General features: G+C 35.0%; 1 protein-coding gene across 1 annotated transcript in view; it reads right to left on the reverse strand.

Moving 5' to 3' along the window:
* Window positions 1–24164, reverse strand: part of NDUFAF2 (NADH:ubiquinone oxidoreductase complex assembly factor 2) — a 55928-nt gene that overhangs the window by 16364 nt on the left and 15400 nt on the right. The window contains exon 2 of the mRNA XM_021534352.3: window positions 6301–6390. Coding sequence (XP_021390027.2) covers window positions 6301–6390 — 90 coding nt within the window. The remainder of the gene's footprint in view (window positions 1–6300; window positions 6391–24164) is intronic.

Genomic DNA, 24164 nt, shown 5'->3' on the forward strand with positions numbered 1-24164 from the left:
TGAGTAGCCAATACATGGGTCATAAAAAGCACCAGCACCTCATAACTCAGGTGTAAAAGAAATTCATGGTAGCAAAGGAAGATTGAAGGAGTACAAAAATATAACCAATGTCCTACTTAGTTAGCACTATGTTTAACAAAATTCAAGTAAATAATATGTTGAATTTTATATATTTTGCATTCTCTTTGGAAAATATATCTGTTTATACAGTTGAGTAATGAAAAAGCTCTTGTACCGTTATGGTCTGCATTACACTTTGTTGAATGCACTTTTAAATTACTCAACAGCTTTATACCATAGTCAAATCTTTGTTAATGGAAACAAGGTTGGTAGGTGCTTTATTACATTTTATTTGAATAACATATGCACACCATTATTATAAATGCAAGCAAACCTGGTGGGAAGAAATTATGATGTCTGATTCCAGTTCAGAAGGCTGAATGATTTCTTTATTATAACTATACTATAATATATTAATATACTATACAAAGGAAGATGCTAAAACTACATACCTACTTCCTCTAACTGCCTCACAGATCGTGACCCTGTTCTCCAGAGTCCAGACACAGGTGGATCAGATTGGCCACCAGGCTCAAATAATCTCACCAGAATCCAATCAAGCAACCACCCCAGGTAAATAATTCTCCAAGCACATTCCACATGCAAAAAACAAGGAGCAGAAATAGAAATTGTTTTCTCTTTCTTCTCTCTGTGCACCTCTACGAAAAATCCTGAGAAAAAGAGAAATGTCCCTGTGACATACCATATATATATACTTAATTAAAAGTTGACAGTTATAGCTGGGAAAAAAATTTATTTTACATTCCCATTCCCCAAGCTAACAAAACAGAATGCCTTCACCATTGTCAGCCAAGATGTTTTAAACCTGGCAGAGAAGGTAACATGAATGTGCTGAGTGCATCCAAAACATCTTCCCTGCCCCACAAAGCTTGGGCAAAATGAATCATTACCTCCATTTAAAACTGTTGCTTCTAATTTTATCTGCATGCAGTCATTTTAATACCACCTGTGTCTAAAAGGAATTTTGCAAATAAGTTGGATATTTCCTACCTTGAGACATTTGCATTCTTTCATCAGCACTCATTTGAATTCTTATTAGTATTCATGAAATTTTCATTGAACTTTAAGACTCTTACTGGCAGATAACACACTGCAATGGCCATAAAAGTGAACATGTAAATTAAGACTCACATTAATCACTAAATGTTACCAAGAAAAATGAAAGAGATTAGGAGTAGACGCCAATAAAATGCTCTATGAAGCATACCATCTCCTGAATCTCTGTGGTATGTAAAATTGCAGATCTCCCCTCATGAGCACCACTGACATGTCTTGAGGAGGTAAAGTACACATACTTCAGTAGGTGAACATTCAGAACTAAAATATAGAAACGTTATCTGTTGTGTGCATCCATACTGCCTAAGGAAAGGTAGGTACTCACACTTTGAAGTAAAATACAAGAGACTTCACTGAAACAAAACTAGGCAATATTTGTATCATTATTGTATACAAATATTTGTATATGGATTGCATTCTACATTTAAAACTAAAGTACAAAAGGAAATACAATTTTTGATTTTTAAAATTAAAATTAATTGAATTCTAGATGTACAAAGAGATAACACTGAGGATAACACAAGGGATTCTGTTTTAGCTTTATAAAAGCCTTAATGGACATTTCAGAACTTTTTGTAACATTCACAAGTCTGAGAATATAGATAATTCAAACCTGCAGAGCATTTAAAACTAACATCTTTAGGATAAAATTTCCAGACAAGTCCTTCAGGAGTAAACCCTTGGGTTTGTATTCAGTAAACTCCCAGGATCAGTATACAAGAGTATACTGACCCTCCAGAGTCAAAGAAACAGCTTGCACAGACTGAGCCTGTGATCAAGATGATAGCTTTCTACTTTGATCTCCTTTACTTTATTACATATTTAAAACTTGATAAACACAGCACCAGAATCAGTTCCTTAGGTTACCAGCTGTCCAAGTTGAATGTCTTAAGTACAGAATGAGATTTGTCTCCTCTTCCAATTTCCCTACAGCCTGTTCCCACTCCTTACACTATCCTTTGTCCCTGGTTTAATGAAAGTTCTCTTCAGAGAAGTGATGCTTTTAAGTATTGCCAGGGACACTACTTTTATTAATTTTGGTCATAAGAGGTTTCTTTTTCTAGTCATACAGTCAGTCATACACTTGTGAGGGTGACAAAGAAATGGAAATAGTGCTGGGATGACTGCTTTTAAATGAGGTGGCCATTTAGAATTGTCCACAAGTAAGAAAACCTGAGTCCTTCACAAAAAAGACAGTACAGGTAAAAGCAGCTTTCTACAGGTCCTAAGAAAAGGAGGAGATAAGGCAATAGACTCTTTAGTACAGTCTTAAAAGTGAAAAGCCTGAGAGGAAAAGGAAGGAGCGCCAGCCAAAACTTAAGCAGAGGCCATGGATGTCAAAGTACATACACAGGGTTTGGAGAGGAGACCCCTGGAGATGTGTGTGCCCAGCAGAGTCCAAGAGGAAAGAGAAAACAAAGTAGGAAATATTAAATAAGATTCTAACTTCATATTCATCTTTTACTATTCAGGGGAAATAGCAAGTATTTTACAACTCCTTCTGCAAAGTCTCAGGCTATTTGCTGGAATGATCAGCATCCATAATAGCATGAATTATATCACCCACAGAAAGAATGTACTGGGATATTTTCAAGCATCTGGACAGAAGACACAGTGAAAGTTCAGCACAGGTCCTGTGGGACTGGGAAACTTCTAGACCAATGTTAAACAGGAAAAAATTGGGACAGAAATGTAATGAGCATTTCAGCAAAGAGTATCAAAAATCTTGAATGAAACTTTTCTTACTCAGATAACTGGCTTCTATAGTAGTATTTGAACAATCTACACTTTCCATTCCTTCTCATTTTTAACTAATTCAGAATTTATTTTTTACAGAAAGTAAAAAAGAAATAATGATTAATTGAAATTCAGAGCATCCTACATCCCTCACACCCCACAATATGTAGCCAAGACACAATAGTTCTTTCAACAGTTTCTATGCCCACAGCAGCCACTGGTGGGCTTCTATGCACATCAGTTTTACAGTTTCGGCTTGTTAAAATTTGACATCCGTCAAACCATTTGTAAAGGTTAGACTAACATTGGAGAAAAAAGTACATGTTAGCCTTTTTTCCAGAATTCACATCTTTAGCTCTCAGAAGCATACACTACACACCCACCCTTCTGCTTAATAAATGCATTGGGGAGAAAAGCATGCATGTATCTCTTCTTTCTAGAGAAATTCAGTAGTGTTGTGGTTGAGGAATGGTACTCTCCAGTTTATTTCTCCCACAAAAGCTCCCCATACCACACTGCTGACTGTTTGCTCCCTCTCCCCTCCTCTTCCACCCTTCCCCACTGAAGGTGGCCAGAAAGGAGAACGAGAGGCACAAAAGGCAAAGATCACCGGGTGAGATAACAATTTACTGGAAATAGCAATGAGATAAGAAAACAAATATATATTGATACTAATAATAAAAGCATACAAAAGAGAAGATAATTTATGTGCAAAAGGCTCACCAAGGATGATGTGAGATGACCACAGCCATGTTTTTTCCCAAGTAGAAGCCACACCTTTTTTCTCAGGAGCCAGAGTCCCCTTCCCCTATCCCCAGCAATAACCTAAGGTGGTATTGTCTAACATCTGGATTCTGGCCACACCCTGCCAGCCACACCCTCTCTTGGTGATTGCAAAAATTAACTCCATCCTAAACCAAAATCAGGACAAGCACTTAAGAGGAAGAGACTATTACTCAATCTGCAAACTGCAATTTTTACTTTCCTCTGTGAATTCTTTGCTAACAATGTATTTGTATCTGCTGACAATACCACAAAGAGAAAATCTCACAGTTTTTCTCTTTTCTCAAAGATGAGGAAGTTAAGCAATAAAACTGTAAACATAGCACATAACAACAGGACTGGCCAGTTAATCACTTCTTCTCTAAAACAAATCTGAACAAGATGCCTTGATTTGAAAAGTGTGTCTCAGGTCTGGCAGCTGCAGCTTTTTAGGCAAGTCCATACGCCCTTGAGGGTACATGGTATTTGACTTCAAGGTCTTGTCACACACGACATTGCACAAATCTGCAACCTTCAAGGCACCACACCGTCAAATTCCATGGATTTGTGCTAAATTTCTGAAGAGAGATATAGCAGAGATTTTTTTATACAGATCCCAACACCATGAAGAAATGGGTTTGTATAGCAATTTGGTTGAACACTGCAGTTTAAGACCATTTGCGAAAGGATAATTAGCCCACACCCATCTGAGACAGTCTGACTGTCCATGTTGTGTTCCTGTTAATTCCAGACAAGTGCAGACAGAGACTACTGAATTGTCATGGATGAGAATTCCTTCACAGGAGAGCAGAGTTACTTGAAGCTTCATATATGCTTCTTGGTGTCTGTAGTGCAGTGTTTGCATGATAGTCACAGAGAACTAAGATGAGCTCTAATTGATAGCCAGAGAACTTCTGGATGAGGAAAAAGACCTTCAGAAAGTTGGATAAATAGCATTCAAGCACCAGATGATTTTGTTAGGACAAGCCTATCAGATTGCTGCTCTCCTTCAGAAGATGGCTTTCTTGAAGTGACAAAGACCCAGAAACAACTAGAGTGAGACTTGCCAACCCCCTGTGGGTACTGCAGCAGAAGACAGAAACTGTTGACACTGTGGTTTCACCAGAGATGGCAAACACTGCTGAATAGTGTTGAAACAACTTTCAGAGCTTTTTGCTCTTACTACTAGCCTCAGTTGATCACAGCAAAAATCCTAGGACATAGTATAATGACAATGATAAAAAACAAGATAAGAATGTTTTCGGTTTCTCTACTGATGCCATGAAGGGATATAATGGGCCTGAAGTTTTCTCTTTGTTCAGTATCATCTCCCTCAAAGAAGAGCATCAAGCATAAAGGAAAGAAAATGAGGTAAAGCAAGTATACTAAGACATTTATTCAATTTGTTCTAGACTCAGTTCCTTTGCAGCTCATTGACAAATTAAACCACAGTAATATCTGTGTATAAGACCAATTTTTCTTCCACTAATACTTTTAACCTCTTACTGAACTCATGCAAACTTTCAGCAAGCAGAATAGTCAGCGACGAGGAATTCCAGAGTTTAAATACATACTGCTTAAAATCTGTTTGCTTTATACCTAGCAACTTCTCGGAGATGCCTAGGAATTTTTCTCTCCCAAAAGTATGTTGAGTAATGGGTAGCTTCTGTATACTATTTCAGGGATTACCTTGCTTATGCTGCAGAGTCCTGAATTTTAAGCCACATTTGACCACACACTTGGCTCAAGCACCTAACATCCTCAGAGGCCAGCATATATTCCTCTTGTTTCTCTCTTTTCCAAGAGCTGATCAGCTAATCCTAAGCAAATGTGCTAACTTTCCTGAAATGTTTATTATATCACAGATTTTCTGACAAGAATTTAATCAGTAGCAGTTGGACAAAATGTTTACTTATTAAACAGGTTCTCCAACTCTTTACTAGATTGCACAAGGGAAAGTATAGGAAACCAAATCCACCATAAAAAAAGCAGTCCTATCACTGGTGACACCAATATGTAGGTCAATTGACCTACATATTAACACTGCAGTAAAGGAATAATAAGGAAGTTTTGTGTTATTTAATGCACTTCATGCTGGTTATTCAATCAGATCCTCCACAGGCACAAATATTTTCACATTTAATAGGAATAAATGATTTCCAGATAGGCTTTACTTTCATTAAGTACTCACTTCACAAACAAAATTTATCCTATTTTTAAAGAGGTAACTTTAAGAATTCATATTGTTATGTGTGGTAGATAGGAACAGGCGAACGGAAGATTTTGGGATGTGACGGAAAGCAAGTTTTTCACTCCTTACTATCCTAGAGACCCTACCTTCTTCCTTTGACGTAGCAAAGTCCCCTTTGACTATTTAACCCCATGAGATAAGATAATAAACGCCCTTTGACCATCCAGCTCGTTGGTGTCTGTGTATGTCTGTGGCCCGAGTGGCCTGGGCGAGGCCGAGCTGCCGTGCTGTCCCTTGAAAGCAGGTCGCCTTGCCTTCTCATCTGAAGGCAACAGTTATGCAGTTAAATAAAAGCCTTCCTTAAATAAAATGAAAGATAAAAATGACTTGTTCACACAGTCAGGCTTTCCATTAAAAACACAGAACCTACATTCAATGGCAAAATTATCTTGAAATAAAACCAAAATATTTACCTTCCCATTCTGCTGGAAAGTCACCAATTTGATACTGATATGCTTCACGATTTACTGCTTCTACAAATCTTCTTTCTGGTATAATCTGCCCTAAATCAGAAAATAAAAAAGAAAAATAGATTTATTTATATTATGTATTTTATATATAATTTTATATAGCTCTATACATATAATATTAAATATTTAACTATACTTATATGTTTTTATATAATAGGTATTTTATATTATGTATTTCTATATACATTTATAATTGCCGATTGCTTTATAATTTTGAAAGAACTGTATTTATTCATGTGAGTGTAATGGCATACAGGATGAAAAAAAAGATTAAAATACCGGGAAAATTATTATCATCTAGATATCTGTTTGAAACATTATATTTCAGTAACTTCAAGAAAAGCTTGCATGTTTTATTTTGAAGCTGACTTGTATTATTGATGATGAAAAACAGCACTCAAGTTCACTGGTTAGGTCTGCAAAGCCATCAGGCCACATCATCTCCAATCACTGGCATCTGCCTTGTGCTTGTGAGATTTTTCACAGCTGTCTATAAACTATATATTTTCTTTGTTAAAACCCAAAAACCAGAAGGTAGGAATCTGATAGGGAACACTCAGTATATTGAAAGGGGAGACAGTGTGGGGAACCTGAATCTATATCCCACATTTTGATTCTATTATTGCCGAAGAAGAATTAAAAACTTCGAACTGTAAGGTGGTACACAGCAGATTGACTATCATCTATTATGCTACTATATGGAAAAAGAGCATTTTAATTTGTTTTTTAAATTAGCAGGTACTGGAAATATATGCAAGGTTCCCTTCCCCCATGGGGAAAAACTGAACAGTATTCCCTAGGCTCTTTCTACCAGCTTCTTCTCTTCCTGGGGTGCTGATACAGAGAAATTTGACATTTTGAGGAAACACTAAGTATATCTGCATAAAATATTTTATTTCATAATGAAGTGATTAATGCAGTTCATTCTTTCAGTGTGTTTTCAACAAGTATTTCAACTGAAGTTATTTTAAAACTGATACCAGTTGGGACTTGGAATCATTAATAACTAAACTCAACACTATTATTCATTATTAAGTATTTAATACAGTAAAATAACTTGTATATAATGTGTAATTCCTTTTCTAAGATTTTTCTGTAGCTTTATATTTTATTTTTAAGCAATGCAACATTTTATTTTTTCAAGATATGCCATCAGGAAAAGACAACTGTGTAGAATGCCTTCATCTTCAAATTTAAATCTTTTTAATCAGTGTTGGAAGTTATATGATTGATACTGTTTTATAAATATAAAATTACTATAAGCTCATGAAATTATAGTTCCTACCTAGCTGTAACACAATTTTTTTTTTCAACAATGGATGATTTAATTTCTTACACTGTTCATCTACAAAGCAAAACAAAACTACAAAAATACTTTCTTCCCATGCATAAGATTTCCAGAAAAGCTGAAGAGGTATCTAATAAAACTATCTAATCCTATACAAGTGTCAGAAGAAAAAACACTCTTCTCCAATCTTACAAAGTTATTAGACTTTACTGTTAGAACAGAACCTTTTAAAAAACTGTCTATAGTTTGAGTATTACACCATCTGAATAAATCACTATTAGAAAGAGTAGCGAAGAACCATTTTTTTTTCTAACTGCCACCACAATTTGTGACTGGTATTATTAAACAAAATATTCCACATCTTATTCTGCTGAAAGCTTTCATAAAACTCTCATAAAAACTCATCTGCCAGATCTCATAGTCAAATCATACCGTGGAGACAAACTCAAATTATTTCCCAAATGTGTTATTTTGAGTACTGCTGGTGGCTTTTTAAGCCTCTCTGCATTTGTGATGCACACATGACACTAATTGACTTCAACTGTCTGATTTGCCTCGTCCCCTAGGCTTTTTTTGGCAGACCACCACTGAAAAATAATTTACATAGGCTTTTGTAGGGAAGATTGCACTGAGACCTCTTTAGATGTAATTAAAACATTTTACAGTTTAGGGAGTGTTTTTCATACTAAAGATTGGCTTCATTGACTGTTTTGCTTTCTATTAATTCATCCCCATATTTTCAAACAAATACTTGGGTCTTTGCTACAGCAATGCAAGAAACTTCATTTGTAAGAGCATACATATGAAGCAATTAAAAATAGCACCATAAGAACAGTTTTAACTTTAACCTCATTCTCATGGGACCACTGGATGTTAGAAACACTGAAGAACCATTAATGCTTCAAGCTGGGATTATATCATAACACAATATATCCAATTGCATCTTAAAAAAATAGCAGATCACTTCAGAAAGAATTTGCAGATGTACAGAATAGTAACATAGAATAACAGACACAACATCATTTACACTCAACACCAAAGTAGCCAAGATTTGCACAAGTTTTCAAGCCAGCAAAAGGGCCAAGAAGACTATGTAATTGACAGATCTTTCAGCAACTTATAGAGTATACACATGTTACATACATCTATTTTCTCACTTCACATATTTTATCGAAACCTTTCAGTCCCAGTCTATTGAAAAATCAATGGTTCAGGACTGTGGTTCAGGACTGAAGTGAATTTGTATAAAAGCCCCAAAACAAAAGTATTTTGTAGAAGTTTTGTGACCTGCTAGCATAAGAAGGGGATAGTCAAAGCCAGCAAAGGAAATACTCAGTGAAACGTAAAGGAGTATGGCATAATGGCATAATGAAGCAGTTTCTAAATTTCTAGTCTTATCCATACACTAAGGAGCCCAGATACCAGGTTATATTTTCACAAAAAAACCCATGGTTAACAGTAGATATACAAAGATGTTATAAAATTAAGATGTAAATTTTTCAGTAATTTATAAGGAAGAGTCTTTCTATGGGCAAAATATCCTAGTTAATCCACAGCAATCATTAAATATTATATATATGTATTTACATTAGAAAAAAGCCATTGAGGAATCTTTCACATGAAAATAAATAATGAATCCCAAAATTGTGGTGTTCTATAAGCAAATTATTACTATCAACACAAATTTCTAAAAAAAAAAAAAAAAAAAAGTATACACACTATGGAGAGTTTTGTGAATGAATGGCTTCGTGAGAAAGGACATGACTACGTGCAGTTAGTGAAGCAGTAGCTGAAAATTGCACAGTGCAGCAATAGCAGATGTAGCAATAATATCTTATGTCCTTGGCTAAGCTGGTTCCCAACAGTAGAATGTTCAGCAAAAAGATAAATGTAAGGGAAAACAAAGCAAGCTTAGAAAGCTCCAAAGGCGGGGTTGACCTGTTTTTCATACACCAATGATGAGCTTAAATTTTGCAATATGCATGAGCTTCATTATAACGGGTATAACTGTACATGTGTGCTTGAAATAAACTGAGACTTGTTGACATTATAGAATGGACTTGTCTCCCGTCATTTTTTCCACAACACACTATTCTGAAGATCTTAAGGAGTCCTAGTTTGATTTTCACTGTTTACAAAAGCATTATTTGAAAAATATTTCCTGTTAATCCTCAAACAAGTTTACACAATGTGTACAGCTAAAGAAACTATGGCACACATAATGAGTGAAAGCAGAAACGGGACCAGGAAGAGGGAACTGGATGTTTCTGGTACCTGAACTGAGCTACCTGGACAAGATCCCCTGTTAGATATAAAATATCAGCATGTTCTGCAGTCAGCAGATGGAAATATGATCTTCCTCTCACACACTATAACGTGAAAGTAACAATACCCATTTAAACTGAATGAACATCAGACATGAACTCAGGACCATGACTCTTCTGGCTTGTTGATTTGCAACATCTACTTGCTAAGAGTCCATGGAAGAAACACTCCACTAAGATTTTTTTTTATGCACAGGTGGAACTTGGGGCCTTTGTGAATTTAAAGCAAATGGCCTAAATTCCAGTTTGCACAGCAGTGCTCTAAACTTCATGATGAGAGACACATTTCTAAAGCATACCTTTTTACTGAAGTGCTACGTACTTTGAAGAGATTATATTGTATTTCATTCACTAACAGCCTATTATTTCCTTGTCAACAATCCAACATAAACCTCACCTACTCAAAACAAAGTTTTCTAAAATTTTTCTCAGCAATATCTTACAAAACTCAAGGAACAGGTCAACCATTCTTTCCTGTTTGGTAACTACCAAATAAACTGTAGATTTGCTAAATGTGAAGCAGTACTTAAATTACCAAAGCAACTAACTATGAGCAGTTCTTAATACCAAGTAAAGGAAGAACTACTTCTCTAGAAGTAACAAACATTGATTTACTATCTATAGGCTGCAGGAGCAGCCCATCACTGTCAGAACAGGATCAAGAGTTTTCACTCCACTGAAGAAGGGAAAAAAGTTTGTTATTAAAAAAAAACCTTTTAAAGGTGAGTATTAGTTTGTGAAAGCCACTATCTTTTCTTTGCACTTATCTTTAGCTGAGGGAGTCTTGTTCACTGATGACTGTGTTTATGTTTCCTCGTGTCATATTTCCAGCGTTTCTGCAATAATTATCTTTACCTTAGGAACGACATAAATATTTTAAAATAATGTCTTTTTCCCCAAAGAATTATGTTTTTTTTCCAAATTTAGATTTTTGTGAGGTTAATTAACTTTTGCTTAGTGACAAATGAATAACTTCCAACAGTTCATTACAATAATAATTCATACATTAAATACAGTATCCTTAAATACAAAAAATTAAATATTTGCATCTAACATCTATCACTTAAAGATTTAGTTACATTTTTTCCAATAAATAACACACTTGAAATTATCTAAAATGCTTTATGCTTTATAAAATCATAAAAGAAACACATTTCAACTTTTAATATCCAGCAAGGCCACAGATATTCAATTGTTCTTATTTCCATTAACCTGAAATGAACCAGATCAGTGATTTCTAGTTTTACAGCAATGCAGGATCAAGTGCTATTAAACTTGTTAAGTGCTGACTCAGCAAGTCCACAAAAACTGTAAGTACCAGGCACTCACTGTCAAGAATTGTGTTTCAATTTTGCTACTTATATTTGCATTTTAACAGCAATACATTTAGCTTTCCAGAGTTGTCTGCAAGTACTAATTTCTTCCCAAAGGAAGACATGTTTTACCTCAGATTTCTACTGAAAGTTTGAAGGCAGGGAAATTGCTTCAATATTTGGGAATATGTACTGTCAAAGAAAAAGACTGACATACACTACAAACATCACAGTCCCTTTTCACTTCCCCAAAGGATTGCCTCTGGGATCAGTGCCCATGGAGTTCATGTATGTTCACACAAATCTTATGTTTTGAAAACCTGCTGTATCTTAGACTGTGGCAGTTAAATTAAGCAACATTTGTTCGAGAAACAATTTCCTTCAAGGGACAGACAAATCCTTCTCCGAAATTGTAGCACCTGGGTACAGGGCCTGCAGGATGCAGCGCCATCAGCTCCCACTCCCGACTCACTGAAAAGCCTTATGTATTCCTCCTCATTGTGAAGCCTATGTATTTAAAAACAAACACTGTTTTGTAAATAAGTCCACAATACGCCTACTAGAATTATGCAACATTACATTCTTTTGGACACAAGTGCAAATGATACTAGTACAAATGACAGTTCCTTGGACAGCTGATGGAAGCTCAGTGGTCTGCCACAGAGAAGCTTTCTCCCAACTGTTCTTTCGTTTTCTTTTGGTCTATCAGATTCAAGAAGCACTTTTCTACCAATTACTGTCAAAATGTGAATAAATCCAAGAACGAGGTGCTTAATTTATTCTGTAAATGTATGGAAAATGGCTTAAAATGGGAACTTAGCATGTATAAAGGGAATTTAGCAAGCAGATGGAAAGTGCACAATAACTTGTATTCATATAAATAAAAACATAATGCAGGGAGATAAAAAGGCAATGATACAGGGAAGCGAAATATGTAAATGAAAGCAAGGGTATGAGTTGAAAATAAAATTTTTAAAAAGTCACAGCTGTGAAAAACATCCATTCTGCAGTAGGACCAACACAGAAGTGTTATGGACTGGTTTGGATGATTCATTACATTTCAATTAGAAATGAATTTTCAATGAATCTTTTGCAAAAATTCATTTACCATCTTCACTTTTTCCAGAATAAATAGAGTTATTACAAATAGCTGCACATACATTCTCAGGTACTAATACTTCTTTTGGGGGTTACTATATTTTAATAAATTTTACAAAAGGATTACAGGTGTGAGACTTGCAGAGAAAATTCAGTCTTATACAGGGTCTGAACAAAATTACAGCTAATAATATACTGCACTTGAAGGATTAAAGAATACTGGTAGTACTATTTTACTGTGTTCACTTTTCATTGTGGAGGTTAGGAAAGAACACTCACCTGTTTCAGCCACAGTCAACCCAATAGTCAAATTTCTGAAGAAAAGTTAGCTAAAGTCCTTGAGATACATTACCCACATCATGTATATGCATATCCTACAAACATTTAAAGAACCCTAAATGTTCTTCTTTTTTCTACAAAATGTCATCCTACATTTACACAAAAATAAAGAATGTTTAGTTTATTTGGTTAGACATCTAAGATAAACAAGTATTACAAAGGTATTTTTGTAAACAATGTTAAACAACACACACTGGTAAGCAATATTTTAGTTGATTAATAGTAATGTAAAATAATTTAGCATTCAACAGGTTGTTGGGGTGGTTTTTTTATTACCCTCTAGCTTTACACTGTGAGATTACTTTCAAAGCTCTCTTCAAAAGTTTGTTTCTTTAAGCTGGCCTCTGTGCATGAACCCATTATTTTTAAGATACTTGCCAGTAACACTGATCTGGAGGAAAAAAAACCATCATTTTGCTGATTTTAATGGGCTCAGAGTGGTGTAGGTGGTGAAGAAATTAAAAAAAGCCTTCATGTATCCAAGGAATTGCAGCAATACCTGATCTTCTTTCAAACCAAATTTGAGCAGAAAAAGACTTAAAGTGCAACAGCTGAGAACACAGACTAACTGTAAGTTGAAGCTTTTTACATCTGAGTCAACCCATTATTTTATTTTTCTACTCAACTCTCAGATTTTGTGTGGTCTCTTTTCAAGTTAGAATGAGCAAATACACACATGAAAAGCAACATAGAATTGACAGTTTTCCCTGTTCTAGTTCCACAGTCCCAGCTTAACTAAATTGTAGACTAAAGAGAAAAAACTGAGGTTTATGTGCTTTCACAGTATGTAGATAGGTACCTAATCATTAAATACCTATTTGAGTACTCATTAATTTAAGAGTATTGCACCAGGTGCAACTAGGTGCAATAGCCTGACAATAAGTTTATACAGAAATTTCTATGTGAAAGCATTTACTCTGATGCCAGAGAAAGAAAAGAAGAATGACCATTTTTGGATGGCGACCTTTAAAATTGTATAGCTTCACTGTAATACAAGTATTTGACATGCAGAGTTTACAGCCACCAAAACCCCAAGCTCTGAATACTCATAAACTCTGTAACCAAACAATTTCATTTCTTGTTCCATTAAAGACTAGTAGGTTCCTAAACCTACTGGTAGTAAAATTAAAAATAGTTACTGAATTATGCTTTATCAGTTTAAGCTCTAAAATACAAACTCGCAAAAATAAAGACACAGAGATTTTCGTTATTGCAAAATTGCTTAATTAACCTAATTAGCATTCTAACTCATTCTTTGGGGTGAGCAGCTAAGATCTTTGCAATAAGATGTCACACAAGCACTTTAGTTCTTAAATATAAAAAACACATGACTTGTATCTCACCATACTAAACTCTGCATTGTCCAGCTATGGAGAACTCCCTTTCTAGTTTCTGCAACATTTGAGTGCCTACTAACCTCAAAACTCATATTTGTCAACCTTCCTGAACAGCAGCAAAGGATGGCACCAATGCAGACTACAAACTATGAGGAAAAGACTTCTGGACACAGCTTGGTGTGTGTAGCTGCCTTGCAGTGCTTTGAGAGCTACAGGCAGAAATCTCTAACATCGAGATTATAGAAAACATCTCAACACTGAACTGTTCCACTGTCTTAAGATGGACAGATATTCAGAAACAAAGTTGTCAATGGATTGACAACTATAGTGCTTAGCTGCTTCTATTACAAAATAAGAACTTCAGAAATATTTGACCTTTTTCTTCTCCTGCCCTCTTTCTTCCATAAAAACAGAAAGGGAACGAAATATACAAAATACTGTAACCAAAGAAGATAACATTTGTTATATTCTATCATAGTATTTGTCTCAATGGCATTTCTTACTAATTGTTTTGATAATCTGAATTTCTTTTTTTTCTGACTACATATTTTTTTTTGTAAATGATGAACATTATGAGACTTGTTACTCAGACAAATAAATCCAAATCTTACACATTCTCCCCTGTCTGTGTATGAATGAGAAGGAGCATGCCACAGATGAGATGAGATTTGCACCCCTAAAAAGATAATCTATTTTAGTATATTTCAATACAGTTCATTTGGTATCCTGGGAATTTATATTATACCCTGGGAATTTATATATACATGTAATCAAATTACATGTATAATAAATCTTCTGTAATTATTGGTAAGAGTCTTATCTTTCAGTGTAAGGACACTTCTGATTTACAGCTGCATTTTGCATACTGTACAGATGATTGCATGTATATTAAAAGAGCAAAATTCAGACATTTTTAGTTTAAATCAGTTAAACTGAAAAATCTTTCCTTTCTGCCTGCCTATATTTCTCTTTAATCATGGTCAGTATAGAACCTTATTACAAGTAATTTGTTACTACAGGACAGAGTTAAAAATGCTAGCCTCACAAGTTTTGTCATTTTTCCTCCCACTTCCCCTGCAGGCTGCTATTGTTGATGGCCTTTATGGAAATATAAATTCAATCAGCAGCTGCAAATTTCATGAGACGTCCATCTTCATGCTGAAGTGTCAAAACAATCCATGATTTCTCCCTGACAAAACACACTTTGAATTGTAAATTTCTGCAATTTTCCCATGTTAGAATTTGAGCTGCACTAAAATAGAGCCAGCCCAGATATAGTGCCTGCCAGACTGAGACAAGTAATTTTCCCCTTCATTATCTCAACTCTGACACTGAAAGGGTTAAAAATAACGCACAAAAATTTATCTATTTTTTTTTTAATTTTACATAAAAAATTAAATCCCATTTGTTCTTTTTAGAAGAAAAATAGAAAGGCCTTCAAAACACTCCAAATACTCTCAAATCAGTTATTTGAACCTGCTATTAATTTTATAGTATTTTGCAGTGATAAACCCCCAGAAAGTAGCTCCAATAGAACTTAAAGAATTTCCTGTGGTGCCAAAATAGTTCATAGAGATAGTTTGTTTTTATAAGTCCCAATTTACATTAAATGTTGAAGGAAAACAGAAAATAGATGCATAAATTACAAAAATCAAAACTTTAGTAAAGTTTCAAACTGTTTACTGTTTTCTGAATAAAACAACAAAATAAAGTTTCTCATTCAATTACTGTTTCTTGTAGTAGCTTAGGAGGCACCCATAGCTTACCAAGTGTATTATAGCAGTTCAAACATTTTGCTTCAAATATTTATCTCTTCTTTACAAATTGACATTAAATATATAAAACAATACCACTTAAGCAAACTAATTAGTCTGTTTATTATATACAAAGGAAGTAAGAAATATCCACAAAAAAAATTCACTATTGATGATTTATCTATTCATGTAGTTGAGAACTAACTGACTTTCTATTTATTTTTTCCTCTCTGGGGATAAGGATTTAATGAACTGCACTTCACCATCACTGAAAAGAATGACACTGTATTGAATGTTTCCATACAAATACCACATTCTAAAACACAAGACTGTCTTTCAGTTTAGAGAAAATTCAAAACGGCATCTTCTTTTGTATACACCAAACTTTCAGTTCATTATAAGAATGAGGAAAGAAACCTAAAAGTGAGCTACATAGTAACTCAATGCAAAAGACTTTCAATATACTACAGTTTTATCACTTTATCATTTCTACTTCTTTTATCAGTACATCATTACTTCATCTGTGCCATTCCCCATTCCTTGCCCTACATTCTGGTTAATGTGAACTGGAGGGACCTGAGAGTTGATCACAATTCCAAACCCTCAAAACTGACCTATACACTCTCCCTCACTGGTTTCTTAAACTTCAGTATAGTTCACTGATTTAGAAACCAAGAAATATGTAAGAGCACTAGTCTGTCAAAAATAAGGTTAGTCTCCGAAAAACATCTAAGGAAAGAATGCTGATATGCAGCTGGATAGGGATTTGCAATAGTTAGGTGAAATCTTATGCTCTGGCAAATGGGTAGGTCAGAGGGACATGTGGCTCAGAGGAAAATTACTGGGCTTCCTACATTTATTAAACTGACCCTTATAAATTTTCTATTCTTAGCATGTTTCCTGTTCAGCATGACAAAAACACCCCTCAACTTTGCTGAAAATATTATTTTGACAGAACTCTGATTTCGTTTCATTGAGTTATATCATCCAGATCAAATAATCTTTATACTTTCACTTTTAACTGTCGTAATTATTAGCTTTAACAGCAAAACAAAGACACACACCAATCTCTCCTCTAATACAAGTAATTTTATATAGTGAAGAAGATGTTCTGTCCCACATGGTTTCCAGTCACAAGTTTTAGCTATAAATTCTGCTCAGGTAGGTACCAAGACTGGTAATTACTGAATGTATTATAATAGCTTTCATTATAATAGATTCTTGAATATTGTTTGGTTATTTTTATCTGTGGAGCCTACCAGAATGGAAGATAGGCATAACAAGACAATCTAGTTCTATTTCTCAAAATATTTAGAGTACTGCTTTTAAGAGCTTGTAATAATTTCAAAGCACAGGAACAAATCCTTCCTAACTGGATCAATCGTTGTATAATAGCTGGCCTCTTTGGGATTTAAATTTATTTTGTATTATTTCAAAACTTCACCATTTCACAAAAAAATGACTTATATTTTATCCTTATCTTCCATGTTCTAGGCCATGACACCTTATTAAAGTGCAGGGTGTTGAAGTACTTCCAAAGAAAACTGATTAAACTTCCATTGAATTCATGAAAGTGTAGAATTTTCCAGTTTATGTGTGGAGTCAGGTTTGCTAACCTCTAGGTATCCTACCAAAACTGAAAACACCGAAGTAATTAAAAACTTAGGGAAGTAAATGAAAACTGAAAACAGTGTTAATAAGCCGCACAAAGCTACTTAAAAGAAAACCCACAGTTTATGCCTCTTTAGCAAGGAAGCAGGGATATGATACACTAAGAATACTGTAACAGTGGCCAGCTGTCCAGTGCCGTAACCTTGTAACTAAATTCTCTCTGGAAAAGCCTGGGGAAAAGCACACGGACACCAGCAAGAAGAGAAAATGAAACAATACAGTTGTTACCATTGAGAGAGAAGGAAACAGAATCACAGTACTTCCATCAGCTGATGGATCCCTGGAGAAAAATTGTCATATTAACCCAGTAAAGTCCCAGAAAAATTAAAAAGTTAATGGAAATGTTAGCTTATCACTCAGGCAAAACCTGATTAATTGCTAGAATTCTGTAAGCATTGCTTAGATAATGGCATCTATAATAACACTGCATCATCCCTAATACACATAAGGTTTTTCTTTTAAAAGGAAACACAGTTGATATCCAGCCTCGCCAAAAAAATTTCTCAGTATAATAGAAATCTGCATGCAGGTTTGCAGAAATGCTTGTGTTCCAGATCTCTGAACCATTAGCAAAACTGTAAGAATATTCATGTTGCTCAGTGATCTCCAGTATCACTATATGGGATAGCCTCAAAAGCCTCATCTGGAGTGATGTCATGCTAATTAATGCATAATCAAGCAAACATTATCCTTTTTCTGTTATTCTATACATTAAGTGTAATTTTCAAATGTTTTCCATCAATGAGATGATCAACAAAAAGAATTTAGAATCACCAAAGATCCTAAAGAGGCTGTGCATACAATATAAGAGCTCTCTAAATCTTGATGTAAAAGGAAAAATATAATCACTAAACAATTTTTAGGCATCTGCCATCAATTCCTAGCCCTTCCATGTTCATTAATATTTACAGCTGCATTCCTAGTCCCCACTAAAACTAGCACAACTTTTAATGTCTTTCTTTCACTTATTCAAAGATTAGATCAAACTGCTTTATTTGCTTATTTTCTCTTGACAAAGGGAAAAAACACAACTAACCAGCTACCATCAAAAAACTGTTTCACAGTTGTTTCCTATGACATTGCACCTCCACTACACGAACTTCCCTCCCCCACACACATTATTCTTACAGAATTCAGCAGTCAACAATACAGACAGAGATGTTCAAGAGTCTCTGAGTTTAATTTCGCTTGTAGCCTGTGTCACAAATAGCAAGTTCAGTGTACTGTCCTACAGAGAAAGTATTGAAAGGAGAGCACTGAAAAGGACAATGAGTGTGGACTTTAACTGGATTCTCCCATTCAGGGCATTCTACACCTTTGGAGAAAAAAAGAGGTGAGCATAGGGGATCCACCTTTTTTCTGAAGGCAAACAGTGGAAGTCCTGTTTATGATACAGGGTAGTATCTATCAGACTAATCCAATATCATATACAACACAACCATCAGGGAATTTGTCTTCTAACAATTTTTTTCACCTATTTTCTTTAGCACATATGAAATATCTATTACTTATGCTACCTAAACACTTACTATACTGAAGAAATTACCAATCACTTTCCTTTTAGTCCACTATTTTGTTGTTTTTCAGCTGCAGACATGGTATTTGTTAGGTCTTTATCATACTTTAAAAAATATTCTAATGAGTAATACTTCTACTGTCCACATTAAACATATTTTGCATTCTGTCTTCCATTTTACAGGTTCTTTTTCTCTACCTATAATTGAGTACTTTGTTTCAGTCTTCATTCATCTTCAGCAATTTTTTACTCATCATATTTACACAAATCTTCACATGCATCCAATAGCATCTTTTCTTTTGAGCCAACTCTTTTGGCCAACTTCTTTATGCTGTATATCTTCCTAATCAGCAATGTCATAATTTTTTTAGTCAGCTCAATCTTTCTTGTAATCCTCTCTTTTCTCCCCAGTTCAGTTGGTCTAATTGAAATAATTTTAGTCCAAGTAGATAAAATGGGTAGACATATATACTTACAGATCCAAATCCAGAGCCAACACATTCTTGAACCCCATTGCACAGATATGGCTCAGTATTTTACAGAAACACCTCAGAATCTCTGCATCCATGCCTGTTCACTTAAAAAATGCATCAGAACCCCATTATGCCAATGTCAGTCCAAGAGTTTACCATCTTATTCAGGCGTCTATCCACTCCTGCCTAGAAATTACCTCCTATAAACTGTTTCAATTTCACAAGCAGTTATGAGGTCTTCTATTACATATGATTTCATGAAAACATCATTATTTTAAAACACTAACAATTTAAAGTATTAAATACTGATGATTTAACCTACTTGTAAACTTTACAGTAACACAGAAGTTTCAGTCTGCCAATAACTCTTAAAAAATAAATCTGAATGCCTATTGAAAAGACACAAAATAAAGCAATACTGAGTAAATTACAAACTGACATCTAAGAACACAAAAATTTCCAAGTTCACAGAAATATTGCCTTCATCATCTGCAAACTCTTTCAGCACAACAGAAGGCAAACTATAGAACAAACCTTGGGAAACTACCTTGAGAAAAAGAGGCATGTGCATGCGGCATATGTTCAGAAACGGATTCAGAAATTTGCTGGCTACAAATGAACTGGGTAGTCAAAAGGGGTAAAATGTTATTGCTACTTGTGAATTATATAAAATTATGCACAGTGATTGCTATACTTTTCACAGCTTGAGGATATTAGGGGGAGGTAGGTGAAAAAGAAAGAATTAATAATAGTGAATACTGCATACTAATCATAATTTGTGTGGCCTCTGCAGGGCCACAGAAGTGACAGAAAAAACCCTCACAGTTTGAGATAGGTCAGTTTTAAATATTACTTATTTCTGAATGAAAACTGTACCAAGAATCGCCTTAGTATAAATAAAACTTTAAAAGCCCAAAACCCACCAGATTATGCTGTCAGTTTTAGAAATTATAATGCGCTTCAGAGATTAAACATTCTTCTTCACAACTGAACATATTGAACAGATGGAATTTCTTATTGTTTGTTTACTGGACCAATACTTAAAATATAGTTCAAATAAACTGAAAGATACTGCCTTCTAAGAAGAGGTGCATCATCCCAAAAATAATGAGTGCAGTAGAGATTGAGCTGACATAATTATATCACATTATACATTTATGCAATACTTAAACTAAATGTTAAAGACTATACAGTGGTTTAATTTGAGGGAAAACACCCACATTTCGTATTGGTAGTTGTCATGAATAAACTGTATTTTGTGTCTCTGGACTCCTTAGGAGGAGTCTGTACAATTTAGCAATTTTGTATCTGGTAGTTATTTACTGTTATTTCTTGACTGTTTCTGCTCTGCTTGTTAGTCAACTGGTACTTTTTTCATTTGTATCTACTAATATTCATTCCTCATTGGTGGAATTGGTTGAACCAATTGGATTGGAAAGAGAGGAATTTATAGGCTGAACCTATAAATGGAAGCCACTCATTCTGGAGTGTTCACCTTTAGTGTCAAACCAAGACAGTAGAGGAAAAAAAAAGAACAAAACACTGCAGCATGAGATTCCTCTAAATCTCAAATGCCAATACATTTCTGCTCATTTTCCCCCTCTGAACTGTTTTACTGGTTCCAAAATCAGTTATAAAGGGACCAAATCACAAATATCAACCACCATCCAACATTAAAGCTCACACCAAATAGTGCTTTTTAAAACTTTTCAGTCCTTTTAATTCCATTATTCAATTTATTTTTTAACTCTATTCATTTTGAGGAAAATTTCTGATTCGATCCAACCCTTTTCCACTTTTCACCTTATTGCCAATGTTTACTTACTTGGCTTTTCATTATATTTCCTCTATAAAGTCTGTCAACAATGCTGCTTAAAAAAACAAAACAAAACAAAAAACAGCACAACACACTTTTTCACTACAGTTGCATTTTCTGTCTATGCTAGTTCATTGTCTTCCAGCTTTTTGTATTGCATCAGCAAGATGAGCTAGAAAAGATCCAGTGTACTACTGCATTTACAGCAATTGTTCTACCAGCTACTCTCAGAAACACATAACTAATAATTATCTTGCAGTACTTACAGGGCAAGTGCCTCATGGCACTGCCTGTACATCATCCCTACTTGTCCTGCTGTGTTTCACCTCTGGAGATACTGCAATCTTTGCAACACAAACACCATTCAGACAAGTATTTGTAGTACAGATACCACAACATAAATCAAATCACTCTTACTATTTCTTTCTGATTCAAATTACTGCTAAGCACCCTCCACAGTTCTGCTAAGTTTCTTATCACAGTGTTCACCCATTTTATACATAGAAACAAATTCTTCTCAACAAATTCTTCTCTACTAACAGTTTAGTCCTGCCTCCATCTGTCTTACCATCTCTCTCTCTCTCACTGGCTTCTCCAAATACATGTATAATTTTCATATAAAAAATTGCATGCCCAAACCAGGTCTTATTATCCTCTTTCCACATATTCATGATGAATGCCATCATTCTCCTTCTTTCTTTCTGGTACTCAGGATTTCTCTCTGATGTGTATGTTTTTCCTCCATAGGATATTTTCTGTATGATCTTCCTGATTTTCTACACTGCTAAATCTGCCATTCAGACACAACTACAACAACATCATTTTCTTATGTCAAGGTGTATGTATCCCACTCTACTCATGAATTTGTAATACTGCTGCAAAGATTGGCTATCTAGTCAGGAACTGTGGGAACTCAAGTGTGTCTTTAGACCCTCCACAAGGTTTCTACTTGTTAGTTGGACTACAGGATACTTTGTTTTCAAACTCCTACGCAACAGGAGCTTCCTCTGTACCCTTCTCCTCTCTCTATAGCCTAAGACATGTGGACTTCAATCACATATGGGTCTGTGTCAGCCAAGCAAAATTTATTTTTTGATTCTATTCACTAAATGGAAGAACTCCATAAATATCTACAAAATAATTTCAAAATTTTCCTTTTACCTTCTATTTGATGTGAAGAATAAAATTTCCACCATGAATGGGTTGTAATTTTGCTAATAAAGATAGCCATTGCTAACCATATTTATCTACAGTACCTCTTCTTAGGCATCAATTTTAAACATCTTGAATACAGGCTATCCTTCCATCTCAATGACCAAGCAGGTACTAGAGATGCAAGACATTGCTATGGCTCATAGGTATAATAAAAATCTGAAAATAAATTTAAACAACACAGATGGGAAAAATAGTGCCACAATGTACAGGAAGATAAAAGTAGATATGGCTCTTGTTCTTTCCTCAGCAGTACAGAAAATTTTGAAGTAGTTCTACAGCATGTCTTTTCCTACTATAAAATCAAAAAATTGAAATAACTATATAAACAAATACATTTCACCAGTGGCAACGGCACTTCACTATTTTTCCAATTTAATTCTTTATTTTTCTAGTTCCAGAAGAAGGTGTTTATTTTCAAGGTTGTTTTTTTGTTTTGGTTTAGTTTTTTTGTTTGTTTGTTTGTTTTGTTTTGTTTTGTTTTAACTTGGTAGAATATGGAAGATAGAAAACAGGCATCTACAGATAATGGATTTGCAGTAAGGAGGAAGTGAAATGCTTGAGATTTCCTAACTTACTTTTTTGTTTGATTTGGTTTTTTTAAAACACCTGAAGGGAGAAAGAGATAGTAAGAGAGACTGACAGAAAAATGACAAGGAATCATCACTGCTATTGCATTACATTGAGCAATGTCAGTGTATGAGTCAAGATGCCTATAATCCACTTACTAGCCTTGTGCTGGTTTTGGCTGGTGTAAAGGCAATTTTCTTTACGGTGGCTGGACATGGCACTGTGTTTAGGATTTGTGCTGAACACAGGGTTGATAAAATAGAGATGTTGTTGTTGCTGAGCAGAGGTCACACAGCCAAGGCATTTTCTGCTTCTTCACCACCAATTACTGCCATGGTGGTGAGGGGACTGGGAGTGCCTAGGAGGTTGGAAGGACACAGCCAGGACAGGTGACCCCAGCTGACCAAAGGGATACTCCAGACGAGGTGACATCACACTCAGTACACAAAGCAGGGGCAAAAAGGAGCAAGGAGGGGGGACATTTAAAGTGACAGCACTTACCTTTCTCAGCAACCATTACACTGCTATCCTGAGATGGCTCATTTTCTGCTATATATAGCTTTCACTTTCCCTGTTTAACAGTCTTTATCTCACTCCTCAACTTTTTCAGCTTCTACCCCTTCAATTCTTATCCCAATCCTGCTGATGGGGGAGGAAGCAAGCACTGCATGGGACTTGGTGGCTGGCTGGGGTTAAACCACAAGCCTCTATAAATTCATACTTGATAACATACAGAACACATGATCTAGCATCAGTGATTTTATTATTAAGTAATGCCTATTTTATCTAATGTATCTATTATACTTAAAGAGTCAAGAAGCTAGATGCTGAAGTCAGACCTGATCTCAGGGTATGTTTGCCAACAGAAGAAAAACAAAAAACAAAACCAATTTTATAGAACAGCTGGTAAAATTTATTTCCTTCCCTCACCCATCTATAATGAAGACACACATTTGCACTTTACACATTTGAACAGGACTCAGTATCACACTGAGTCTGTCTTTGGTTTCCACTGTGCTACTATAACAGATAATTTATTCTCTTCCAGCTCATGCAGTTTCCACTTAATTGTCCATTTACATTTAGGTAGTTGTAG

The sequence above is a fragment of the Lonchura striata genome, chromosome Z (genome assembly GCF_046129695.1).
Source record: "Lonchura striata isolate bLonStr1 chromosome Z, bLonStr1.mat, whole genome shotgun sequence".
NCBI lineage: Eukaryota > Metazoa > Chordata > Aves > Passeriformes > Estrildidae > Lonchura > Lonchura striata.